Below are 22,480 nucleotides of genomic sequence, written 5' to 3'. Positions count from 1 at the left end.
TTTAGACCCCAACAACTACAGACCTCGAATTTTCCTTTCCTTAGCAAACCTCATGGAGAGATCAGCCTTTCACTCAGTCGCAGAGCTCATAGAAGAAAACAAACTACTCTGACTGGAAAGCAGGATTCCTACCTGGAAGAGAGGCTAAATCAGCCTTAATTGCACTATGGTATGGCTTAAAAACTCAGTCGAAAAGAATGGAGTAGCTATATTAATATTTCTGGATCTTCTGGCAGATTTTGACGTCATGATCCATTCCTTTTTAGACTGACTGAAGTCTATAGGATGACCTCACTCTCACTTAGAGGTCCTCTTATCTAAACAACAGGTCCTACCTGATTAACACATTCCCTTTCTCTTCAAATCCTTACTTCATGAAAATGCAAGTTTCACAGCAGCCTGTCCTCTCGCCTTTGCTTTTCAAGATGTACATGAAATTAGCAGCAGTTTCGGACTCATCTGCTATAATTAGGCAGATGACACACAACCATTTTTCAAACAGAAAAACCCTGAGGACATCAGAAACATCAGAACTCAACACATGCCTCAGTCTTTGATGAATGGATGGCATAGAAACTCCTCGAGTAAAATGCTTTACAATGTGAAATACTGACCTACAGTGAATAGAATTTTTTTGACTCTTTCTCTTTCTGGCAAGTTAACTGAAACTGCTGCCAAACAAAGCTAAAGAAGCGTGGAATCATCTTTGACTCTACACTTTTCACCAATACTCAAGTTGACAGACTGTCTCAATCAACTTTCTACAAAATAAAAAAAAAACAGACGCATCTTTCCACATCTTGGATTTCCTTAAAACATACAAGCCCACAGCATCACACATCCACTCAAAACTTGATTATGCAAATGGGCTATACCACACCATTTAGCTCTCAACTATGTGCAAAGAATCCAAAACTCAGCAGCAAGACGAATTCTAAATTTATATATATATGAACCCACATGCCCCCAGTCCTGAAGTCCCCATGTTGGCTTTCAATTGCAAGAAAGTGATCTTATTGGCACTATGCACCACAGCCAAAGCAAGAAATGGCTAAAATTATTTCAAACACAAATCATCAAATATTCCCAACCCAAGAACATAGATTCCAGGCTGCAGCAAATAATCCCTGCTTACAGTAAGAAAACCATTGGTGTTACTACTTTCTCTATTCAAACTACAAAACTGGGGAATGACCTACCTGCAAAGACCGGACCTGCTGAGAATCGCGTCGAATTCAGGAGAATGGTTAAGATCTGGTTATTTACATGATCTCAACTTCTAGCCTCTCTGCCTGTAGACGGATGCCTCTCCAGGATGTTCATAGTTCAAGGAAGAGACAAATCATCCAAATCCTTTTACAAACAATTTGTCACTAATATAAGGCAGACCCTCCAGGATTTCGCTATTTGCAAAAAAATCGCAAAATTGGCAGTTTTGTAAAAATGCTGCAATTTTTACAAAACTGCAGCGAAATTTGGAAAATTTAGAGGATGTATAAATAGAACAGTGAGCGAAGCTTCCAAACAGTTCCAATTTAAAACATATTTCATAAATGAGGATGCACATTTTCATTCTGGATTATCAAATGTTTAGCATTTTAATTATCTTATTAAAAATATACCTTGCTAACAATGGTGCTTACAAAATCGGATGCACTTATAAAAGCAAAAAGCAGGAGCAACCAATAGACACATTTTTACATTCTTTTTAAATATAGTTGGTTTTCTCCTCTTAAAAAATCACGAGATAAATTTGTGCCTATTTCTTGGGATTCTTTTTTTCAGTACCTATCAGTCTCCAGTGATGCCCAGAGAGATCACACACCTGACCACCAGAGTGTCAGATCTTCCACTCCTGCTGCATTGAATCTCTAGTAATGCTCTTGGAACACTGATGTGTTGATCCACACCCTGAACAGTTGCTAGTGATTTCATGTGACCCCAAGCTAGTCTTCATCCTGTCTGTGAGATGACTCCGGCCTCCAGTGAGTCGACTGATAGATAGCATGGCAGCACACAACTCATCGGTCTGTAGAATTATTTTTATAGGCTTGGTAAGCTTTTTGCTGTTTACTCAGTACACTTAGGGGTAATGTTGGGGCAAATAAGCGCTGCTGCAGGTTTTCTTGACTACATTTCCAGAAGTGCATTGCAATTTTTGATTAGCCTAGGTTGGTGGTGTCTGTATGCGTACTCCCAACAGTAGCAAGATCAATGTCTCTATCTGAGCCTTTTCTCCATTTCTCCCTATTTCTGTGAGATTCAATTTCGCATGCCACATGGCCAGCCACTGCACCAGCGCAGCTAAGTAGTACGTTTTGAAATCCAGAGCCCATATCCCCCAGCTTGTGTCAGGCATTGTAGTAGATGCAGAGACACTCTATGTCGTATTCTATCCCGTATCAATCCCTAAGGAGTCTACAGTTCAGTCTCAAAACCAACTTTGAGGCATCCATGTCAGAAGGGTTGCAAAATCGTAAAGTACGTGCGAGAGCACTGCCATTTTCGATAACGTGATCTGGGTAGACTGAGTGTACGCCAAAAAGCAACACCTTCCGATAGAGCCCACAGTGTACCTTCCAGATTCCGCTATCTAGTTGTGTGTGTCATTATAGTGGAGTTTAAACCACAAGTATTTGAGCATATGTGTCTCCCATCTAATGTCCAACCTCGTCACTGCAATTGGGGCCTGTTGTCATTCATAGAATGTCTGGAAAGTGCAGGTTTTCTCCCAGTTGTTACATCATCCAGACACCATTACCAGCTCCTCCAAAAGACTGATGCACCAAGAAATCCGTGTGTTTGCGTCTCAGAGATTCAGAAGCATGTCATCTTCATAAAACTAGATGCCATGATCCCTGTCCAGCAGGGGATTTTCATTTCCTTGCCCTCAGTTCTCATCACACTGGGGAAAGTTTGAATCACCATTGCAAATAGCACTGGCGAAAGAGGGCATCCCTAATGTATTGTATTGTAACTGCATTTATATAGTGCTTACTACCCCTAACGAGTCGTCAAAACACTTTTTCAGGGAGTAGCACACTACTCCGGAACCCAAGAAGGATTAGTGTTGAATTAGTATAGTGAAATATGAAAGTAATTTGAGTCGTGGATAGGTTAGTCTGGCATTTGGATTCAGAAGGATAGAAGAGGGAAAAAGGTTTGCATTTATATAGTGCTTGTTACCCCTGCTTGGCTGCATACATGGGCACTAGAACATCCCAGGGAGAAATACAGCTCCCTCCCACGAGGTTAGGACTGGAGCTGTGCTTCCGTAGAGCTGCAGACACTTTAAACATGCCTATTTCAAAGTGGAATACTCTGCTAAATCAGTTGCTATTGATTTCAGGCTGAAAATGAATGTTTATGTGTAAAATAAAGTGCTGCAAAAATGCTGCTAAGTTTCAATATTTGTGCCGCTAAGTTTGCTAATCCATGCCGTAATATCCTGGGGGGTCTGATTAGGGAGAACCGTATCCCCTTAGAATCATGCCACCCATACTTATGTTTCAAAGACTTAACAAAATGACTTATGCAAATTACAGAGATGGTCCGCTCCTCTGCATCTTAAGCGACAAACCTTAAGGACCTGCTGACTGCACCTACCACATAACTCAGAACCTCATATGAAAAACTGAGTACAAAGTCAAAACAAACTAATCTAAATAATCTTCGATATCTATGTACCCTAAAAGCGGACAGTCCACTCTAACACCATCAATATCCAAATAGGATAGGCAACAACATATATCATCTGCCCAAACGTAAGCATTATTAGCTTTGTTTTCTACATCCTCAGATTGCATCCTATTTCGAAAATTCTACCTCCACCATACTACTAAAACCCTGCATGAAAATTGACCTTGATTGTATAGCAAGTGATTTTTTTCTCTCTTACCTTTCTATTATCATCTCCTTACACTCCATCTATGGTATTCCTTTGCTCTGAATGAATGCTTCATCGGTTGCATACTTGTCTGCCTTACTCTCTATTGTATCTCTGCAACCTAATCATACCGCTAATCACAAATCAGAAACTCTTCTATGTAACCATTCCTTTCATTTTAACAGTATCTAACATGGTTTAGCCTATTTAGCAATCCAACTTTCTCTCATCACAAATCGTAAACAAATCATAAACTCTCCTCATGTGTAACTTCTCCTTGCAATATAACAAGATAAAACCTCATGTAGCCCATTTAACACTGTTTTCACTTGCATGAACTTACACTAATCATCAACCTAACTCCTATTAAATTAATGTACCACAAGAAACTGGAGGACATGTTTCGCACAGTTTCCTGAGAGCATGCGACTAACCCCAATAACCAACAGTATGCAACAATAACTAATAACCACTTGATTAACCACTAGCTTTGGCTTATGGAGCAGCTTGATATGTGCCCTAAAGCTAGTCCATGCCTTGTCAGGAGTAGTACATTATATAAATGAATGTACATACAGCTGCTATTAAGAGAAATGCCCTAATTCCTGGCATTTGTATGGCTACCGCATGGAGGTCGGTCCATACTTTTGCCAGATATTATGGTCTGGACTCTGACTCTATAATAGATACTTTGGTGGCCAGGCCTCTCTTAGTAACTTATTGTCCTATAGATTCATTTTTGTGGCCTTTAATGCTATATATATCAGTGAGAATTCCATGGTGAAGAAGGAAAAATTACTTGTAATCCTGTTTCTTCACCACGTATGTTCTCTCTGAATTCACAAATGACCCACTAACCACCATACTTTTTGGGCTATAGAATTTGAATGGCATGCTACACAATCGTATCTTCCCTATACTTAAAAAACATACTGCATAACTGACACCGTCCTGGGCAGGATGGGACAATGCAGTCTTCCAAGATTGTTAAATACATAGTCTAATTCTGGCATGTGTAGACTTCACTTTGGGACATTGCATTTGTAATATGTTCACTTTAATACACCCCTAAATTGTGATTTGGTGCCTCGTTTGTAAGAAATTCTTTTTAAATTGATTCTGTTTTTTCATTCTAATAATTGTATTGATTCTATTAATTCATCAACAGATACAAAATATCAGCACATCAGCATTATGTAGTAACACCAGAAGCAAAAAAGTGTTAAATGCTGTAAGGCTTAAAATGCATCTAACAGATAAGAATGATTTACAAGCACTTCAATACATTCTTAAATAGAAATACTGCATAAGAGACACAAATAACTGATTATAATATAAAGTACAATTATCAGTAAGGAATACAGATTTTAATAGTTCATAGCTAATGATATCATGCGTGTATAAAGGCTGTAGCCAATTACTAGGAAATCAGTGGAGAACATAGTTTTTAAGGTGGCTGTGCAGGTTATCAGATTTGGTTAATTTAGTTTTGAATTTGTGGATGGAGTAGACGGCGCTCCACCATTACGAAGTGAGGGTGACTGGAGTTTTTCCAGCGGTTGGTAATTGATGGATGGCAGTCTATGTAAAAAGGTAAAGGAGGTTGGTCTATAATTTACTTAGGGAATTAATGGGGGAGAGAGATAGAAGTAAAATTTTAAGTGAACATTTGTTATTTGGTTGAAGGATGGAGCTACTTTCTTTAGATATTCTGCATCAAAAAGTGGCTAAGATGTGGCAGAAAAATAATGTGTTTGCATTTTGTTAACAACAGCCCCAGCAGTGGACATTGTAAAAAGATGAACATTAAAAGGCTTATTTTGGGACGCAAGTGTTCTGTGTAAGACAAAGAGGACAGTTGTTATGGAGACTGATTTCATTCAACTGCCATTTCTTATCCAAATGAATTCAGCTGCAAAAAGGGACAGGGGGTGTTGATTGATGAAGCTCAGCGGGTCTGGATTAACGGGCTCATTATCAATATTCCTGATTTTCTTGTAATTACAGAAGTTGAATAAATAGGTTCTTGTTCAGGTTTTAGAAAAGATTTTGCATGCAGATTTGTCTTGAAACTTCATTACAGAAATAGCTTGGCGAATACTTTGAGTGATTTTATAATATTGTTTCTCATCTGTTTAAATTTTTTTTTTTTAAGTAATATCACTTTTTGAGGATACAGAAAGGTGTTTGGAAATCTTGTGCTATTATTTATCCAATGGTCTGGATGCTTTGTTTTATCCAAGAAGACTAGTAAGTAGTTTGAATGTCCGCATTATACAAGAGGAAGCTATTTAGCCGTTCTTCCTTGGATATCCTTAAGCACTTTTGATAAATGCTGATACAATTTTTGATTGCTATGGGAATGGCCATGGAGCAGGCAAACCTTGTGTTAATGGTCGAGAGGAATTGTGTTGGAAAGTGAGGTCTCTAGCTTGATCCATGGTGGTGTACATGGATCTTTAGGATTTAGACCATATTTGAGCGTGGTCAGTCTTATGGCCATCTGATAGGTCTTGAAGATTGGAAAGATTACGACTACATGGTACTTAGGTGAATATAGTTAGGAAAAAGTAATGTGGAAATGCGTTACCTAGCAATTAGCTGAAGATGAGGACAGTGCTAGAGGCATTCTGTGTCATAGCCATGAGCTGCTTAGGAGGCAGCAGTGTCATTAGATAATGATTAAGGGGTTTCCCATCCTGTATCATACTACTGTGAGAGTTGTTTGTGGTTGGATTATTCTTTATGTTGGGAGGCTTATTGGTTTCCATTTTGTCAAGAAGCTTTGCAGAGCTTAAGATTCATCAAAAGTATAGTTTTGTCATTATAGGTGATTTTGCAACGACCTGTGTATATTTTTTTGCAATATCTGATGTTGTGATGTTGCTGGCCTCAGATCCATAAATGTCTGTTTCCTTTTGGGTGTTGCTTTAGCTAAATCCTGTTAACAATTGACTTGTTGACTGCACCAAGTGATTTTGTTTTGCTTCTCTTTACCATCTAATACTGTAGAAGTCTGAGTGTATTCTAGGAAGCACATGATTATACCCATAGGTTTGGACTTGCTGGAAGATGAAGCAGATGGGCCTAATCAGTGAGCACGCTTGATTTAGAGAAGTTCTTCTTTTGGAATATCAAGTAATTTGGGTAGCAGGTGGGTTAAGAAAGATATGACATCCCCTTTTTCTGTCTCGCTTCTGGAATGTGTAAAGCCTTACGTTGTTTCTATTTGTTTTTAAATATTCTTGGCCTTTGTGGAGCTTGTGAACTTCAAATTCACATTCTTTAACCCTCATAGAAAACCAGTTTAGGATGCTGATCGTCTATTTGATTTCTATATCCTTAAGTTTGAGCAGTGCTTTAAGTGGAAAATTAAAAGTGCCGGTACTCACTAATTTAGAGTGACCGAACGTCCCGGATTTGCCAGGACAGTATGATCAAATGTCCTGGTTTTGAGAGTGGGTCGGGTGAGCACGAATATTTACAGTTTGCTGTGAAGGCTCACCTTCACACCGGCCCTCTCAAGATACTAGGGACAGAGAACAGTTTGAAAGATTCTCTTACTGTGCTGCCTGACTTAATTCAGGCAACACAGCAGGGTTTAATGAAGGGTGAATAAACCCCCTGCAAAGCACATTACCGGAGGCCAGAATCACACCGCTCCCCTTGCAACACACCCCAGTTTGGCACTTTCATCGCTGCACATCATATTGACAGAGCAGGGTCTGTCTAGAGACCCTGCCCTGTTAATCACTGTGTGACAAGCACCCACTCAAATCCCTGCAGTTTGGGAACAATGAAATGGGCGCTGCTAATCTTCAGCAGCAACTCTGCGAAAGGGCGGCTACTTCACAGCTCATTTACTTGCAAGCTGCTCGGAAGCCCTGCCCTGCCCTGGAGGAGATGCCTAGCCTGAGCCTGCCGTCGATGAGGGTACCGGTACTCTCCCTGTGCTACAGAGAAGTGCCGGTACTGAGGACCCAAAATTTCAGAAGTGCCGGTACTCAGTACCGGTGAGTACCGGCCCATTTAAAGCACTGAGTTTGAGTTTCTCTTCTATTGCTTGTAACTTGTCTAAGGCTAGATAAATCACCAATGGTGATGCCAGATGTGCTAAGGGTGTTGCTGAGTGTATCGCCAAAGTTAATGCAAGATACTTCACCAGTGCTGTCTGTGTTCATTGTGCTGGTGTGTCTCCTTCCATGACAGAGCTATTCAGGGAGTTTAGGTTTGGTTGGAATAAAGCAGCAGGTAAACTTTAAGGAGCTCGTGGAGAACTGAATTAAATGCTCCCCAGTTATTGTCTTGATAAGCAGCAGATCCTCTTCACTTGAAGATATTAATATATATGGGACTCATAGCGGTAAAACATAAAAGACTACTCCAAAGCAAGCATCTTGCAAGTTGACAGGCTATACCTCCTCATCTTTGATTCTGTTTTTAATAGCATTTTTCGAGTTGTTTACCTCTCATGTGATTGTTCCCACTTGCACCCCTCTTTCTGGGCCGCTGTTGGGTGTCATTTTGTTTGTGTAGTACCTCTGCACCTTGGTGATTTAGCTTCTCAGAACCCCTCCCAGGACCTACTTAATGGCTGCTGCCGCGCTCACCAGCTATTAAGTAGGTGCCCGGTCCTTGCTGTCCCTGGATGTATCCTGGACCAGTCCTCTGACCGATATAGACCCTCGCAAACCCAGCTCCTCTGCCTGGGGCTCCTGCCTCTTCTCCCGCTTTGCTCTCACTCTCTCGCTTGGCCTCTGTGACTTCCGCTGCTTGCTCTTTTGACTTTTTGCTTCTCACTCTTTGCTTTTCTGCCTTTCACTCCTTGCTCTCTTCGCTTTTGTGTCCCTTTCACTCTTTCTCACTCGCTCCCTTTTGCCATTGTGCTCTTTTGCTTTGCTGTTTTTTTCACTTTTTGCTCTTTTGCTGTGTGCCTACTTTTACTTTGTTTGCCTCATCCTTAACTCTGCCATCTCTTGGTGCCTCTTTCTGTCGCTCCGCTTTCCCATCTGCCACTTCCCGCATCCCCTCCTTCCGCTCCCTTCTCCATACCTATTTCTGCCCGCTCCATCCCGTGCTGCTGCTAAGCCCTGCCCACTACGCTTCTCGCTCCTCAGAGTACCTAATTAATGATCCCACATCGACCCACCATGCCTACACCACCATCATCCCCACAAACTACATACAGCACACCTCCTCCTTCCACTAGCATGCATGCACGCACCCCATGATAAACTATCATGCATGCTCCTCAACACCTTCTCACTCAGCAAACACGTCACGGAAATCTGGGGCACCCTGGACAATGAAGCTCCAGACCTCCTCTTACTTACAGGAACGTGGCTGACCATCAAGTTGACACCTGACATCTCCACCTCTACCCGGCCAGATAAAGGTTTGCAGAACAGGACCGCCAACACAAACCAGGTGGAGCAATCATGAAAATCTTGAAAGATACCATCAACTCTACTACAACCACAAAGAATGCAACCCCCTTCATAGAGTAGCTACATTTCAAACTGCAAATCTCAGCAACTTTCACCCTGAACGAAACTCTTATCTACCGACCACCTGGACCACAAGCTACTTTTACCAACAACATCTTGCCGATTTTGTTGCCTCTCCCTTACAATTAACTTCAGAACATTTTTGTTGCTTCCACCTGAAATACTGGAACGACCCCAGCCCTATCACACTCCTTGAAAGCCTAGGAAACCTTGGACTGACATAAAACGTCATTTGCCCCACACACTCCGTTGGCCACACTCTCAACCCTGTCTTTTCTGCCTTCAGCGGCATCAAAATCACAGCCACTACACCTCTCACCTGGACCAATCATGCCATCTCCCGCTTCCAAATCACCATCCCTCACCAAACAAAACCTGTCCCCTCCAGCGTGGCCAGATTCAGCTGGAACAGCATCTTGGAATCTAATTTGTTCTACACCATAGGCATGAACCAGCCCAAACCGTCTGGTGACCTTAATGGTGACATCAAACAGCTTGACGACCGGATCACAGAGTGCATCAACAGCCTGGAACAGAACACTCTCCGGAGAATCTTGAAGCTGGCCAATTAGTACACTGAGGAACTCTGTTCAACTAAACAACCCTGCCAACAACTGGAGCGAAAATGAAGAACGAACTACAAAGAAAGCATCAAGGAAACCTACAAAGCAGCACTGAGATGCCTCTCTCAAAAAAGTCTTTATTTCGATTATTCATCATAAAAGACAGGAAGTTATAAACAATAGCATACAGGGATAAAACTCATCCTAAAACTGTCAATTAAAACAGTTTAAAATATAAATAACAGAGATACTTTAAAACCACAATAAGAGTTAATTAAATCAAGTATAAACACAAGACTTTTGTAAGTCCTAAGAAGGGAAACATATATAAAAATATTCAATCAAGCCAGTTAATACAAAAATTCATTTAGCTGAATGCACCCGCTCTTTTTTCCCTGATAGCCCACGCCCAGCTCAAGAATTTAGATACCCCAATAAAAGTAGTCTCGTTACACCCTGATTTTAATAACCTTTTGGTGGCCAGTGCAGAGCTGGTACCCAAGGATCTACACAAAGGTTTGAGCCACGTTCTTCGGGGGAGCTTGTAGGCTGGGCAACATAAAGAAGGTGGTTAATATCTTCAATATGCTCGGGACAGAACGGGCACCCCGCACTAGCCCCAGGGGACCATTTACTAGTAAATTTCCTTGTAGGGATAGTCTCAACTCGGAACTGATGGTAAAGCTTGCGATCTCTAGGTTTAGTTATTAGATCCCAATAGCTTTCCATCGAGGATTCATCTTTAAAATCACAATAAGCTTTAGTCAAAGATGAACCAGTCAGTGACGAGAACCGCTCAATTTTAATAAGGTTCCAATATGCAGCTTTAAAGGCAGATTTGGAAGGAAATGACACAGTTTCAGGGCAGTCCCATAAATCACTCATCCCCATCCTGTTAAGCAGGGATTTAATGCTGCTTAGCCATACAATTTTGTTTGCCTTGTCCAGCCCTCTGACTTCGATTAGACCCTTAGCAAATAGGGAAAGTTCGGGAGTGATCCATAGCCTCCTCCAAAAGGCCAACATCCTAAACCGGGCAATATCTTCTATAGGCTGGCAACCCAGGTCTATCAAAAGGGGGATCCGGGGGGTTGATTTGGGGAGGCCTACAATCGATCTCAGAAATTTGTTCTGGGCCTGTGCTAACTGGGACAAGTTACACACGCCCTATAACTCTGCCCCATACAGAATGGCGGGAATGATTTTAGTTATGTACATCTTGACAACAGGAACAATAGGTTTGGTGATTGATAAACAATGTTCATTTAGCAGGGCCCCAGCTAATTGGGAGTGCTTCAGCACCAATAATTTCAGCTGGGGAGACCAGCACAGTTTCTCGCCAAAGGTGACTCCCAAGTAGGTGAAGACGTTAGTTTGCTCCAGGAGTTTTCCGCTCATGAAAACTCTCGAGTGTATTGGCCTTGCCCCATGAAGGACCATAAACTTTGTCTTCTCAATGTTTACTACCAATTCATGGTCGCGGCAGAACTCCTCAAAAAGAGACAGAGCAAGTTGGAGACCCTGTCGTGTTTTGGATAAGATGAGCGTATCGTCCGCGAACATGAGAAGGGGGACTCTTTGGCCTGCTAGCTTTGGTGCATCCGTTGGCTGGTTGTCGAAGTACCAGCCCACTCCGTTAATAAAAAGGGAAAACAATGTAGGGGCCAGGACACAGCCTTGTCTGACGCCCTTACCCACTGTGAATTTATCGGTAACCTCTCCTTGCTTTCCCCATCGGACTTAGGCATAGCTGGACCTACAAAGCAGCACTGAGATGCTACCACCTGCAGATCACAGAAACCAAGAAAGCCCTAGAAGAGTTCATAGACACCACTCCAATAGCTGTAAAGAAAATCTTTGCAGTTGTCGAAGATTTCACCGTACCAACTTCCACCACTGACAGAATCACCCCCCGTAAGACTTACGTGACAACATTTTGGAATTTTTAAGCTACAAAATCAAAACCATTTACGATCTCTTCCAGCCTACCCACAGAACCACTGAAGGACCCATATTACCTGGGAAACAATCCCTACAGAAGAAACGGTCAACACCAAGAGGACCTTCCACTCCGGAGCACCGACGGGCCCCTTTCCCATCGCGTCTTCAGCTGTGGCGCCTCTCCAATCAGTGAAGTAGCTATCTACATCCTGAACATTTTCATCACCACTGCAATTTTGGAGGCCTGGAAGCATGCAGTGGTCAACATACTTCTAAAGAAACTTTTGCCAGACCCCATCCTGCTAACATACTACCTCACAATCTCCCTACTACCCTACTCAGCCAAAGTCATGGCGAATGTCATCAACAAGCAACTCACTTACTACCTCAATACGAGCCAACTCCTAGACGTTTGATTTACACAGCAGGCTGGTCTGCGCATAGGTCAATTGCAGTAATCTGTAATGGAGTTGATAGCTGCCCCTAATTACAATATCTTATTCTGGTTTGTGAGAAGCAGTGGAATGAATCTTGCTGCCAGATTTAGGGTTTGGAAGTTTTACCTGTGTCTGTCGGGATGGCATAGGACATACGGTCCTGATGGACAGAGAATATATATAGCTCACCATGGGCCCAGCAGTCTGTACCTTCAAATGCTGGTGTCACTTCTGGAACTGGAAAGGGCTTAAACTATTATGTAAAAAACTATTTCACTGTATCTGATGATCATTGGATAATTTTGTGCAGCCATGGATAAGCTGCTAAAAGGAATATGGTGATTGACGGTATCAAATGCTACTGATGTGTTCAATGTGACCCGAATATAGGAAGCATCAGCATTCACAAACTTGTGGGCTGCGTTCTAAAAAAAAAACTGTAAACCACTTTCTGTGCAGTGCTTAGGGCAAGAACCTTATTGTAGTTAAGACAGGTAGTTGTAATGTCCAGATCTTTCTGAAATAGGTTCAAATGTTTTTGGGGGATTTTTGCCAAGACTTGTAGGCTAGTATTCAGTCTATAATATCCCTCCATTGTAGGATCCAGATTGGATTTTATTTTTTTGAGGGTGTGATGATGCCATTTTCAACAGGTCTAGTGACTTGTGCCTGTCTTCCTGCTTTGGGCCATCAAAACCACATGGAAGTGAAGTCCCCCTTATGTCTGATCCTGAGACTGACTCATGCTGTGGGTGCAGGTTTTAAGATTAGTTTAGATTAATAGCTTATAAAGCGCCTTGTTACTCCAATGGAGTTCCCCGCACTAGGAATTCTCCTTTCTGTAGAGTGACGTCCTTAGTAAAAAGAAACAGTTCTCAGCGCCAGTCTACGTGAGATGTTGTGAAAAAAAACAAGATTTAAGCTGCTTGCGAAATAACGCATTATTATTACACAGGCAGCGGTGGAGATTGGGCAACAAATAGGATAGTATCTTCAGGAGCACACTCCAAGCAAGCATGTCATCCACATGAGTGCAGTCATTGTCTGAGAGCAGACATCATTTGATGCACCCTTTATGCCAGACGATGATGTGTGCAGGCCAGCTGATGCTCCTGGAGTTGCGGGTTCCTGCCTCCCTTCCCCGGGCCAGTGGAACAACTAATAATGTGCCTCATTCTTAGGCCTCAACATGAGATGGACCCCATCATTTGGGCGTGAGTTCTGTGAGCTGATGATGCGGGCAAAGGGAGAGGCCAGGTGATGAAGTTCATGTTCTCACATGCACCCACCAAGTAAGCCCATTGATTTAATACTATTCTGTTGATAATGCTCTGTGAGTTGAGAATTTTTCAACACATGTAGACCTATTAAAGATAATGCTAAATAAATGTATTTACAGGTAAGTTGTATTTTCTTCTTGTAAGTGAGAGTGAGGAACCAGCATATACCCTCGTTATTGCGTTATGTTGCGTTATGTTATATTATGTTGTATTCCATATCCGAGTGCTAGCTTGCACATTGAACGTGTAGCATTGCTTCCAACTCAGGTAAGCCAACATTTTTTAAGTGCTCATTAGGGGTGATCATGACATTTAATTAGATATTAGATTCAGTAGACATTTTTGCATGATTTTAGACATTTTCTCAATTCTCCTTAGTTAATTTGACTGCCTTTTGCGAGAATTCACTTATCTTTTCGTTGAAGAAATGTAATTTCCGGTCATTAAATCTCAAGCACTTCTTAGATCGGAATTTTTTTTTGTTGGTGTTGGGCTTGGGCACTGGGTATGTTCTGTGCAGGTAGCTAAACTGAAATAACTTGACACTGACGTTTCATGAAACTTCTTTCATTTGTGCACTAACTCAACAGATTGTCTGCTTTCTAAACAGAGCAACAACGTACTACTTGCCAGACCGCCGATATGATATGCTCCCACCTGTCCTGAGTGCTGATCTATGCTCCCTCCTTGGAGGAGTAGACAGGTACTGTGTTTTGTACGGACATAATGCTGTGCTAGAATTGTTTGGACAGAGTACATTGAACCTACTAATAGAAATTCACTTAGATTAGTCTTCATGCATTTGTCACCGCCTAGAGTATCTGAACAAGAACAATATCCTGCCCTTTAGTTTTGGTTCTGTAACTTGGTATCCTCCGTAGAGTCACATGCTGTAATGAATTAATCTTCCATCTGGTGAGAGCCTAGAAACGCTGGATGCTGTTTTTAAAAGCATGGACACATGGAAGAGTCAATTCTACTGAATAAACAAAATTAAGATCTACAATAAGATCAAAAAGACATATTACTAAAACTATCTAGGTAAAGATGGGGTCCCAAGTCCTGGAAAACAAGGTGAGACCAGCCAAATTTGGCCAGTCTCCATTAGGTAATTTTCTTTGACATTTATAAACCAAAGGCTATCTCTGCTTGTCAGGACAACACACAACATTTAAAACCAAGCCAATCAAAATTAAATTGTCTTTATAAAGTACATATGATTGAAAACCCCACTTTCACATTTCACCAAAAACGAAAACTGCGAAAGTGCCCCTAAGCACCCTCTAACATATATGAGAATTTGAACATTGCTCCTTTTAGGATTTCAGAAAGTGTTCTGTTTCTGAATGCACAGCATTGTGAGCTAGCCCAATTATTTTCTGATAAAATATCCATTTTACTTGGAAATCTTTGGCTTTCCTCGATGGTACCAGCCATCCTATTTTATGTTCTATCAGGATGTGGGAGTTTTTTAAAAACTGTTCTCTTTTTTCCTAAGGATTCCAGAATATTGAGGTTGTTTTATTTTTCTCTTTTTTTCCTCAAAGGATAAAATATCCTCAACAATCTTTTCAAACACCATGCACTCTCTCTTTGATAAGTGTTCCTCTATGATGGAGAGACTTCATGGAAGGAAAAATTTAAATTTTCTGAGCTCCTTCTACGAGAGTCTCAGTGAGGCATTTGCCAGTGTTTTACTGTTTGTGAATACATGGGAAAATTCCAAGGAAAAGTTGTGTGTAGTTCTGATCCTTTTTGTTTTAACCCCTAAAGATTGTATCTGCCTCTCTTTTAAATAAGGACCATGGCTAGAACTTGGTGATACTGTTTTCTAACTATGTCTGTGGAAACCGACCCGACTGCATTCTGGGACAATGCAGCATTTGTGATCATTGAAGGGGGAATGTGAAATTCCTGAATGTGAAAGCTAAAGCCTACAGGCACCAAATCTTGTTTTTTTGGGGGGTATTGGAGGGACGAAGTTTTATGGTAGTGGTAATTACTAAATGTTCTATATAGTGATGACGTTTGATTTTATTTATCTTGATTTAAAAAATGAAAAAATATTGTTGCATGTAAATGTTTTCTTATAAAGCTAATTTAAACAAAATCTAAAATATATTCTGATATCCCACACATATGCGAAGATATTCTACTATATGTACATTCAAGGAAAATACACATGATGGAGAATTAGGCTTACAAACATATAACACTTCCTTCTTCATCCTGCACTAAAGCTATAATAACTGGAGCACATTCTTTCCACTAAGCATAGCCCCTTTGTTGCACCTATCTGTTTGCCAGATGAATTACCCTGAACAATCTGTAGAATATCACTGAAACTCATTGAATTGTTGGTTCTACACTTCTTAAATGGTGGGCAGAGAGGTCCCTTTTGCTTTAGAAGTAATAGGCTACCTATTTAGAGGGTCACAAGGTGCTCGCATGCATTGCCCAGCAGAATTGTAGGTTCAGCTTTATTGCAGAGTCAGAGGTAGTAAATGGGGTCACTATGCTTGTGCTACACTTTCAGTTGTCGTGTAATAAATGCAATCACCTCCTCATGAGTAGAACATATTTGTAGCTGGTATATACAGATAGAAGAAATCCCTGTGATTGATTTCTTAGTGTGTCTTTCCTGATTTGCCAGCAAAAAGTAAATGTTTGTTTTATCTCTTTTTGTGTCAGGTATGCAGTGAGTGTTATGTGGGAGCTGGACAGGCTAAGTTATGAGATACAAAAAGTGTGGTATGGCCGAACCATCATCCGCTCTGCGTACAAATTATTCTATGAAGCAGCCCAGCGACTTTTGGATGGGGACTTGTCTGTAGCAAATGATATCCCCGAAATTATGCAGTTGGGAGAAAATGCACGTAGCACCAGGCTGGACGAACTGCGTGCTGCTGTTCAAAGACTGACTGATGTAGCTAAACATGTTCGGGCGAAAAGGGACATCGGGGGAGCCCTGGAACTTGAAGGGGTTGAAGTGCAGGTGCAACTGGATGACAAAAAAAACATTGATGATCTCCTCCCCAAGCAGCCACTGGAGGTGCACGAAACAATTGCGGAGTGCATGATCCTTGCCAATCACTGGGTGGCCAAGAAGATCTGGAAAAGCTTCCCACACCAAGCCCTGCTGCGCCTACATCCACCACCATGCCAGGATTTCTTTACTGCACTTCGAGAATGTGCTGAAGCCAAAGGATTCTATATTGATACACGGTACGTTATTTGTGAATTGATAGTGTTCAGTGATGCCTTTATGAGCCACGTATACCTTCTAAATAAAAAGCATGATTTTGTTTGTACATAAACTAGCTACTTATTAATTTCAGGTGGCAACATTCTGGGGGAACGGATTAGTAGATAAAGGGAGAGGATCATTTTGGAGAAAAAGAGGGAAGGGATGGATGAATTTGTGATACTGACAAGACTTTGGACTAGTGATGGTTTGTGTCTCAGGCTCAATGTGAAAATATACCTTATTGATTTTAACATCCTGGTTAAGTCCTAACCAGAAAAGAGGTGTAGCACATAAACAGATCCCCTTGCCCATCCCTATGTAATTTAAGAGCTGGGTGACTTTTATCCCTTCTCTACTCATTTTGGACTAATCCTTTGCAAGCATTACTTAAAGGATAGTGTGTGTGCCATCAATTTCCTTTGCGGATTCAGACATGTGTCCTAGTGGTTGTTGAAAGGAGATAAATGCACAATTATGAAAAGACAGCGAACAATCTCTCCAAGAGTTTGGTCTGATAGTGTAATTCAGACTCTGATCTGGTAGTTAGGAGAGTGGTCTGGACTGAGCAAGTTGAGAAGCAAACCATTAAGGAAGGCAAGCCTTGAAGCATCCATGAATCACATTGGTCTCAGGCTGCTATCCATGTTCGCTGAACATCTTCAATTATTGTTTGTTTATCTGTAGTCTCCTTACATCACTCTCTGTTTCTCACTACCATAAAGTAAATCCTACAGTTTTTTGGTTTTAATCTGTATTTTGTTTTATATTTTATGCATATATCTTGCCTCTAGCTGTAACAGAATCTAAGAGATGGCATTTCACTGCTATTTTGTCCCTTCGGTAGAGTACATAAATGTATTCAGTTTTTCTTTTCCTCTCAGGGATGGAGTATCTTAGGGGGTGGGAGGAGGGAGGCGGGTGTGTGTGTTTCTTCAAGAAGAACATCTTGGGATCAGCTGTCTACAAACATTAAACTCTTGTTTATTACGTAATGGAACTAAATCGTGTCCTGTTTAAATTATACCCATTTTCTCTGTAGGAATAACAAAGCCTTGGCAGATTCTTTGGAAAAGGCCCATGACCCTGCTGACCCACTGGTGAATAAGCTTCTGCGCTCCATGGCCACCCAGGCTATGTCTGTAGCAGAGTACTTCTCGACTGGGTCCTGCGCTGAGGACCAATTCTACCATTACGGTATGAAATGTTCTTTCTCTTTACCCAGCGTGGTTCTTCTCAACATCTTTTGTGCGCTGATATATGATATGAAAACCTAAAACAGCTTACTCTGAATCTTTTATCGCCAAATGTGGCCAGTATTCTATAAGGTGAAACTGTTGTTCTTAATTTTGTTTCCTAGAAGTAGCTTCTTATAAAAGGAAAAAACTAGTCAGATCAATAGTAATGACTTATTTGACTTGGGATTACCTATATTTAATATGAGTTAAATTCAGAGTGCCTATACCAGGAGAAGGGAGTGATAAGGTAGATGTAAGCAAAGCGGTCACATAAAACAAAGAAGAGGATTGTCATTCATTTTAAGGGTTTGAACGGGATGCCACATTCACTGTAATTGTGTAATTCATTGCGTACCAAACTTTTTAGAACCACAACTAAATTTCTAGAACAACAAACACTAGTGACACACCTAGCTTTAACAAAGATGAGACGTGGGTGAGTTTATACATTTATTAATAGACATGCTTTCAAAATGCTGTGCATTACCAACATAGCAAAAGCTTTACAATTCTTTGCATTCCTCTCTTACAGCAATAGTTGGTAAATGTAACGACCTTGACCACGCCCTTCGATATGTCTTTATCAGACTGTGGCCAAGAAAATGTATCTTCCCATAACAAAAGCGCAGTTGGTGAACTACACTGGAGCTCTGGAACACTTTTTAAAGTGAGATACTGGTCTGTGACATAATTTCACTGAAATTTCAAGGCTTCTGAAAATCTTGGCATTGATACCAGCGATTTTAGTGAATTTGAAAAGCTCCTTCTGCAGCAGAGTATGGTGTAAGACCTCAAATACATTTTTGATATCTACATCTTGAATACTGCCCAAGGGCATTGGAGCGCTTTACATGAGCACCAGATTATATTACATAAGGTTAGTTTCTTTTTATTTCAAGCACTGGAGATTAGGTGATTTGCCCAGAGCCAACGCCGGCCCTCAAACCTTGTTACGTGGATCCAAAGTTGGCAGCTGTGGCTGTTAAGCTACATCCTTATTTTTCAATTTATGAGTAAAATTCATAACACACGAGATGATTGTGTATGATTATGTATAGTGATCACATTCTCAGTGAAATGGCTTTGTGAAGTACAAAAAACACAACTGGAAAAATACTGGAAGGTTCACATGGAGTGTTACTTGGGAATACTTGCAAGGTTTTGTTTTAAAACTGGACTAAAGGACATAATTCAGCACATTTGCACCAGTGGTGCTGGAACCGTTTTTAGAGTGGGGGAGGGGGCCCAACATCAATGTTACATCACTGAAGTCATAGGGATAGTGAAAAATCCCAGCTTCACACAGTGTGACAAATGTATTCAGCAGGAGCCTGATAAAGATTTACTATGTAGCTATGAATGCATTTTGGAGCACGCTGCCACAAATCTATTACTGAAGCATTGTGTGGAGCACACTGTACTTTACACACCACACATTTTTAGTTGAAATGACCACTACAGTTTCCCAGACCTGCAGTTTTACTAATAAAACCAGATGGCACACAAATGATGAGGTGTGGAATTTGATTGCAGCAATTATTATTTGCATACCACCAAATAAAAGTGTCTTTTGATTGTTTTGATCCCATTAAAACTGTTGTTTCTGTCACACTTCGGAACTTAAAAAAAAAAAGTGCTTCTAAATGCTGAGGTATTCTGAAATAAGTGTACAGTTCATTTACAGGTATTTACATTTTATTGTGTTACAAAAAAAAGCATTCTACTGCCTTCCACGCTCTGTGTACCACAGCAATGTTCTCAGTCATTATTCTTTATTCGGATTCCACTATGAAATACATGTAAGGACTCAGTAAAAATAGCACAGTTAATATATTAACAATGAATATAAAACAAATTGCTCAATTAAAACTGCACAGTTAGTTTATTAACATTAAAATTGAAAACAAAATCACAAGCCTCGTCACCCACACCATATAGCTAAACATACAAATTTGAGGATAGGGGGACAGGCAATCTAAACCTAAAAACAAAAACCTATCTAATATTCTGCCATGTTAGTGGTAATGAAGACCCGGCACTACCCTCACATATAACTAAATCCAGGGCTGGCCAACGGGACAGTGAAAAGACATACAAGTTAAAAAGTAATACAAACTGACATCCACAGCTAATACAGGAAGCTTAGGCGTAGAATGACATATATCAATAAAAACATGATGGGCACTTTCAGCTAGATGTAGTCATGGCATAAAAATCTGGTAAATACTCGGTAATATTCACAGCAGCCGAAACAAAATTTACAATTGAAACGGCTGTTCGCTCATTGAGAACAGATTGAAGAAACAGCAAGGCCTGCCTACAGTGCCTGAAATTTGAAACATGTGGTCTTATAAATCTTGCTCTAATAGAGCGGTAAAACTGCAAAAGGTCCTTGGTACAACACCACTGCAAGCAGACGTCAGTTCTTCTTTTTTCCGCGACACCAAGCGCAGATCCGGGAAGAGCAGTACTCTAGTCATTTTCTGACTAACTTTTTTGATCTATTACGATCACTTTTCGAGTCGACCTTCGACTTGCGGTGCCGCTAGGGATGCCTGGTTTTAAACCTTGCGAGGGCTGTCACCGCCTGATGTCGGTGACCGACCCCCACCGTCGGTGCCTTTATTGCCTTTGGGCGGACCATGATGACAAGTCGTACCCCGACTGCCCGGCCTTGACCTCAAAGGCTAGACGGGAGCAGTCCCGTAAGCTGCTCGAGCTCCGGCAGTCGGCTCCGCGCCGCTCGATGTCCCGGTCGAGGAAGAAGTCGAGGGACCGGTTGCGGAGCCGCAGTCATCGCCGCTCGACTACTCACCACCACTCGTCGGGCTCCAAGTCCTCGGGTAAGTTGAGGCATTCGAAAAAGAAGTCGAAGAGGCGTCTTCGCTCTTCCGACTCCCCCCGACGCTTGTGCGGCGCGGCTGGAGGTTCAGGCAACACCGCCCGCGCGGCTCCGTCAGAGCCGCAGGCACCACGTCCAGCTCCATACCCACCGGTCCCTGTGCTGCACGCAACGCCGGAGGAGATAAGTGCTTTCCTCATGGCCATGAGGTCGCACTTCCCTCTGTCGGAACCTGCCGAGGCGCCTTCGGGCCCCGCGGGTCCGACTAGGAGCATTAGTGGGCCGGCGGCTCCGGCGCCGTTGGGTGCTTCGGCACCGTCATCGACTCCGGCCCCGACGCTGGAGGGCCCCGCAGGATCCAAGCCTGGATCCGGGTCGTTGCCAGTCGACCTCACAACTCCTCCGCTGGCGACGACCCCAAGGGTGTCGCTCCCGACACCGTCCTCGGACGACGTCGACCCCAGTTTCAGCCCCGGTCCGGGTCCGGCGTCGGACCGGCGCCGCTCGGCTTCATGCTTCCCCGCGGTCCCGGACTGCGGGGACCAGATTCAGGTTCTGTAGAAGGGGAACTCTGTGTATAGTCATAATCTAGTGAATAGTCCCGCCCATGTGCATGGACCCCGGCAATCAAAAATAATCTCTTAAGTTGTCAAAAAATGCAGAACTGCAAAGACACTTAAGAGAGAATTTAAAGACAAATAATGCAGCCTATATCCACAGGCTACCCTGTCCAGTACTTCAACTAGAAATTCCACCAAAAACAACCACACAAACAGCACAGCCTGCCCAGTTTCTTCTACAGAAAAACTTGCCTCTACCAGTAAAAACCTCTGGAATGATAGAGACGGAGGCATGGACAGACAAGCCCCATAGGCTGCCATTATGTGGCTTAAATAGGATACTGTGCCTTTAAGAGAACTCTCCAGAACTTCTCCCAGTATCCCAGAATGCACAGCAGGTCCCATTTACTTCCAGTTCTTTTTTCCGGCTCCTGCTAACGGGACCCTGGTGCATTGAGCTCTCCCCTTTTCAAGGGTTTATTGGAATTTTGTGCACTTTTGGCTTAAAAGTGTTTTCAGTTTGTGTACTTGGTGTTTCCCTTCACTCCTGTGTGTTTGTTCAGGCTTTTTAGGGATCTAAAATGCCTGCTCTATTCGACAAGTGCCCAGCATGTGGAAGGAAGAAGGCCAAGACTGATCCACACGACGTCTGTATCCTCTGTCTCCCTGAAGCACATGTCCCTGAAGATTGTGACATCTGCCAGACCTTTTCATCGAGGACCCTGAGGGACAGGCTGAACATTAGCCTCCAAATTCTTGATCGCAATGAGTCTTGCCTCCTCATCCTTCTTGACCTCTCTTCAGCATTTGACACGGTCAAACATGAGAACTTGCTGGAGCTGCTAAGCACTAGAATGGGTCTATCGGGAACTGTTCTCAAATGGTTTTCGTCCTTCCTTCACAACCGGTCTCAGAAGTTCAAGATCGACAATGTGCTATCTACACCTGTGCCTGCAGATCTAGGTGTCCCACAAGGATCCTC

General features: G+C 42.1%; 1 protein-coding gene across 2 annotated transcripts in view; it reads left to right on the top strand.

The window, feature by feature from the left end:
- The window catches only part of DIS3L (DIS3 like exosome 3'-5' exoribonuclease), a 294,015-nt gene that overhangs the window by 128,792 nt on the left and 142,743 nt on the right, over positions 1-22,480 (top strand). For both annotated transcript variants that reach the window (XM_078683028.1, XM_078683029.1), the window contains exons 11-13: positions 14,225-14,317; positions 16,306-16,839; positions 17,901-18,055. In XM_078683028.1, coding sequence (XP_078539154.1) covers positions 14,225-14,317; positions 16,306-16,839; positions 17,901-18,055 — 782 coding nt within the window. The remainder of the gene's footprint in view (positions 1-14,224; positions 14,318-16,305; positions 16,840-17,900; positions 18,056-22,480) is intronic.

Source organism: Lissotriton helveticus, chromosome 3_1 (genome assembly GCF_964261635.1).
Source record: "Lissotriton helveticus chromosome 3_1, aLisHel1.1, whole genome shotgun sequence".
Lineage (NCBI taxonomy): Eukaryota > Metazoa > Chordata > Amphibia > Caudata > Salamandridae > Lissotriton > Lissotriton helveticus.
Note: the sequence above shows the minus strand (reverse complement) of the source record. Positions and strands in the feature narration are given on the sequence as shown.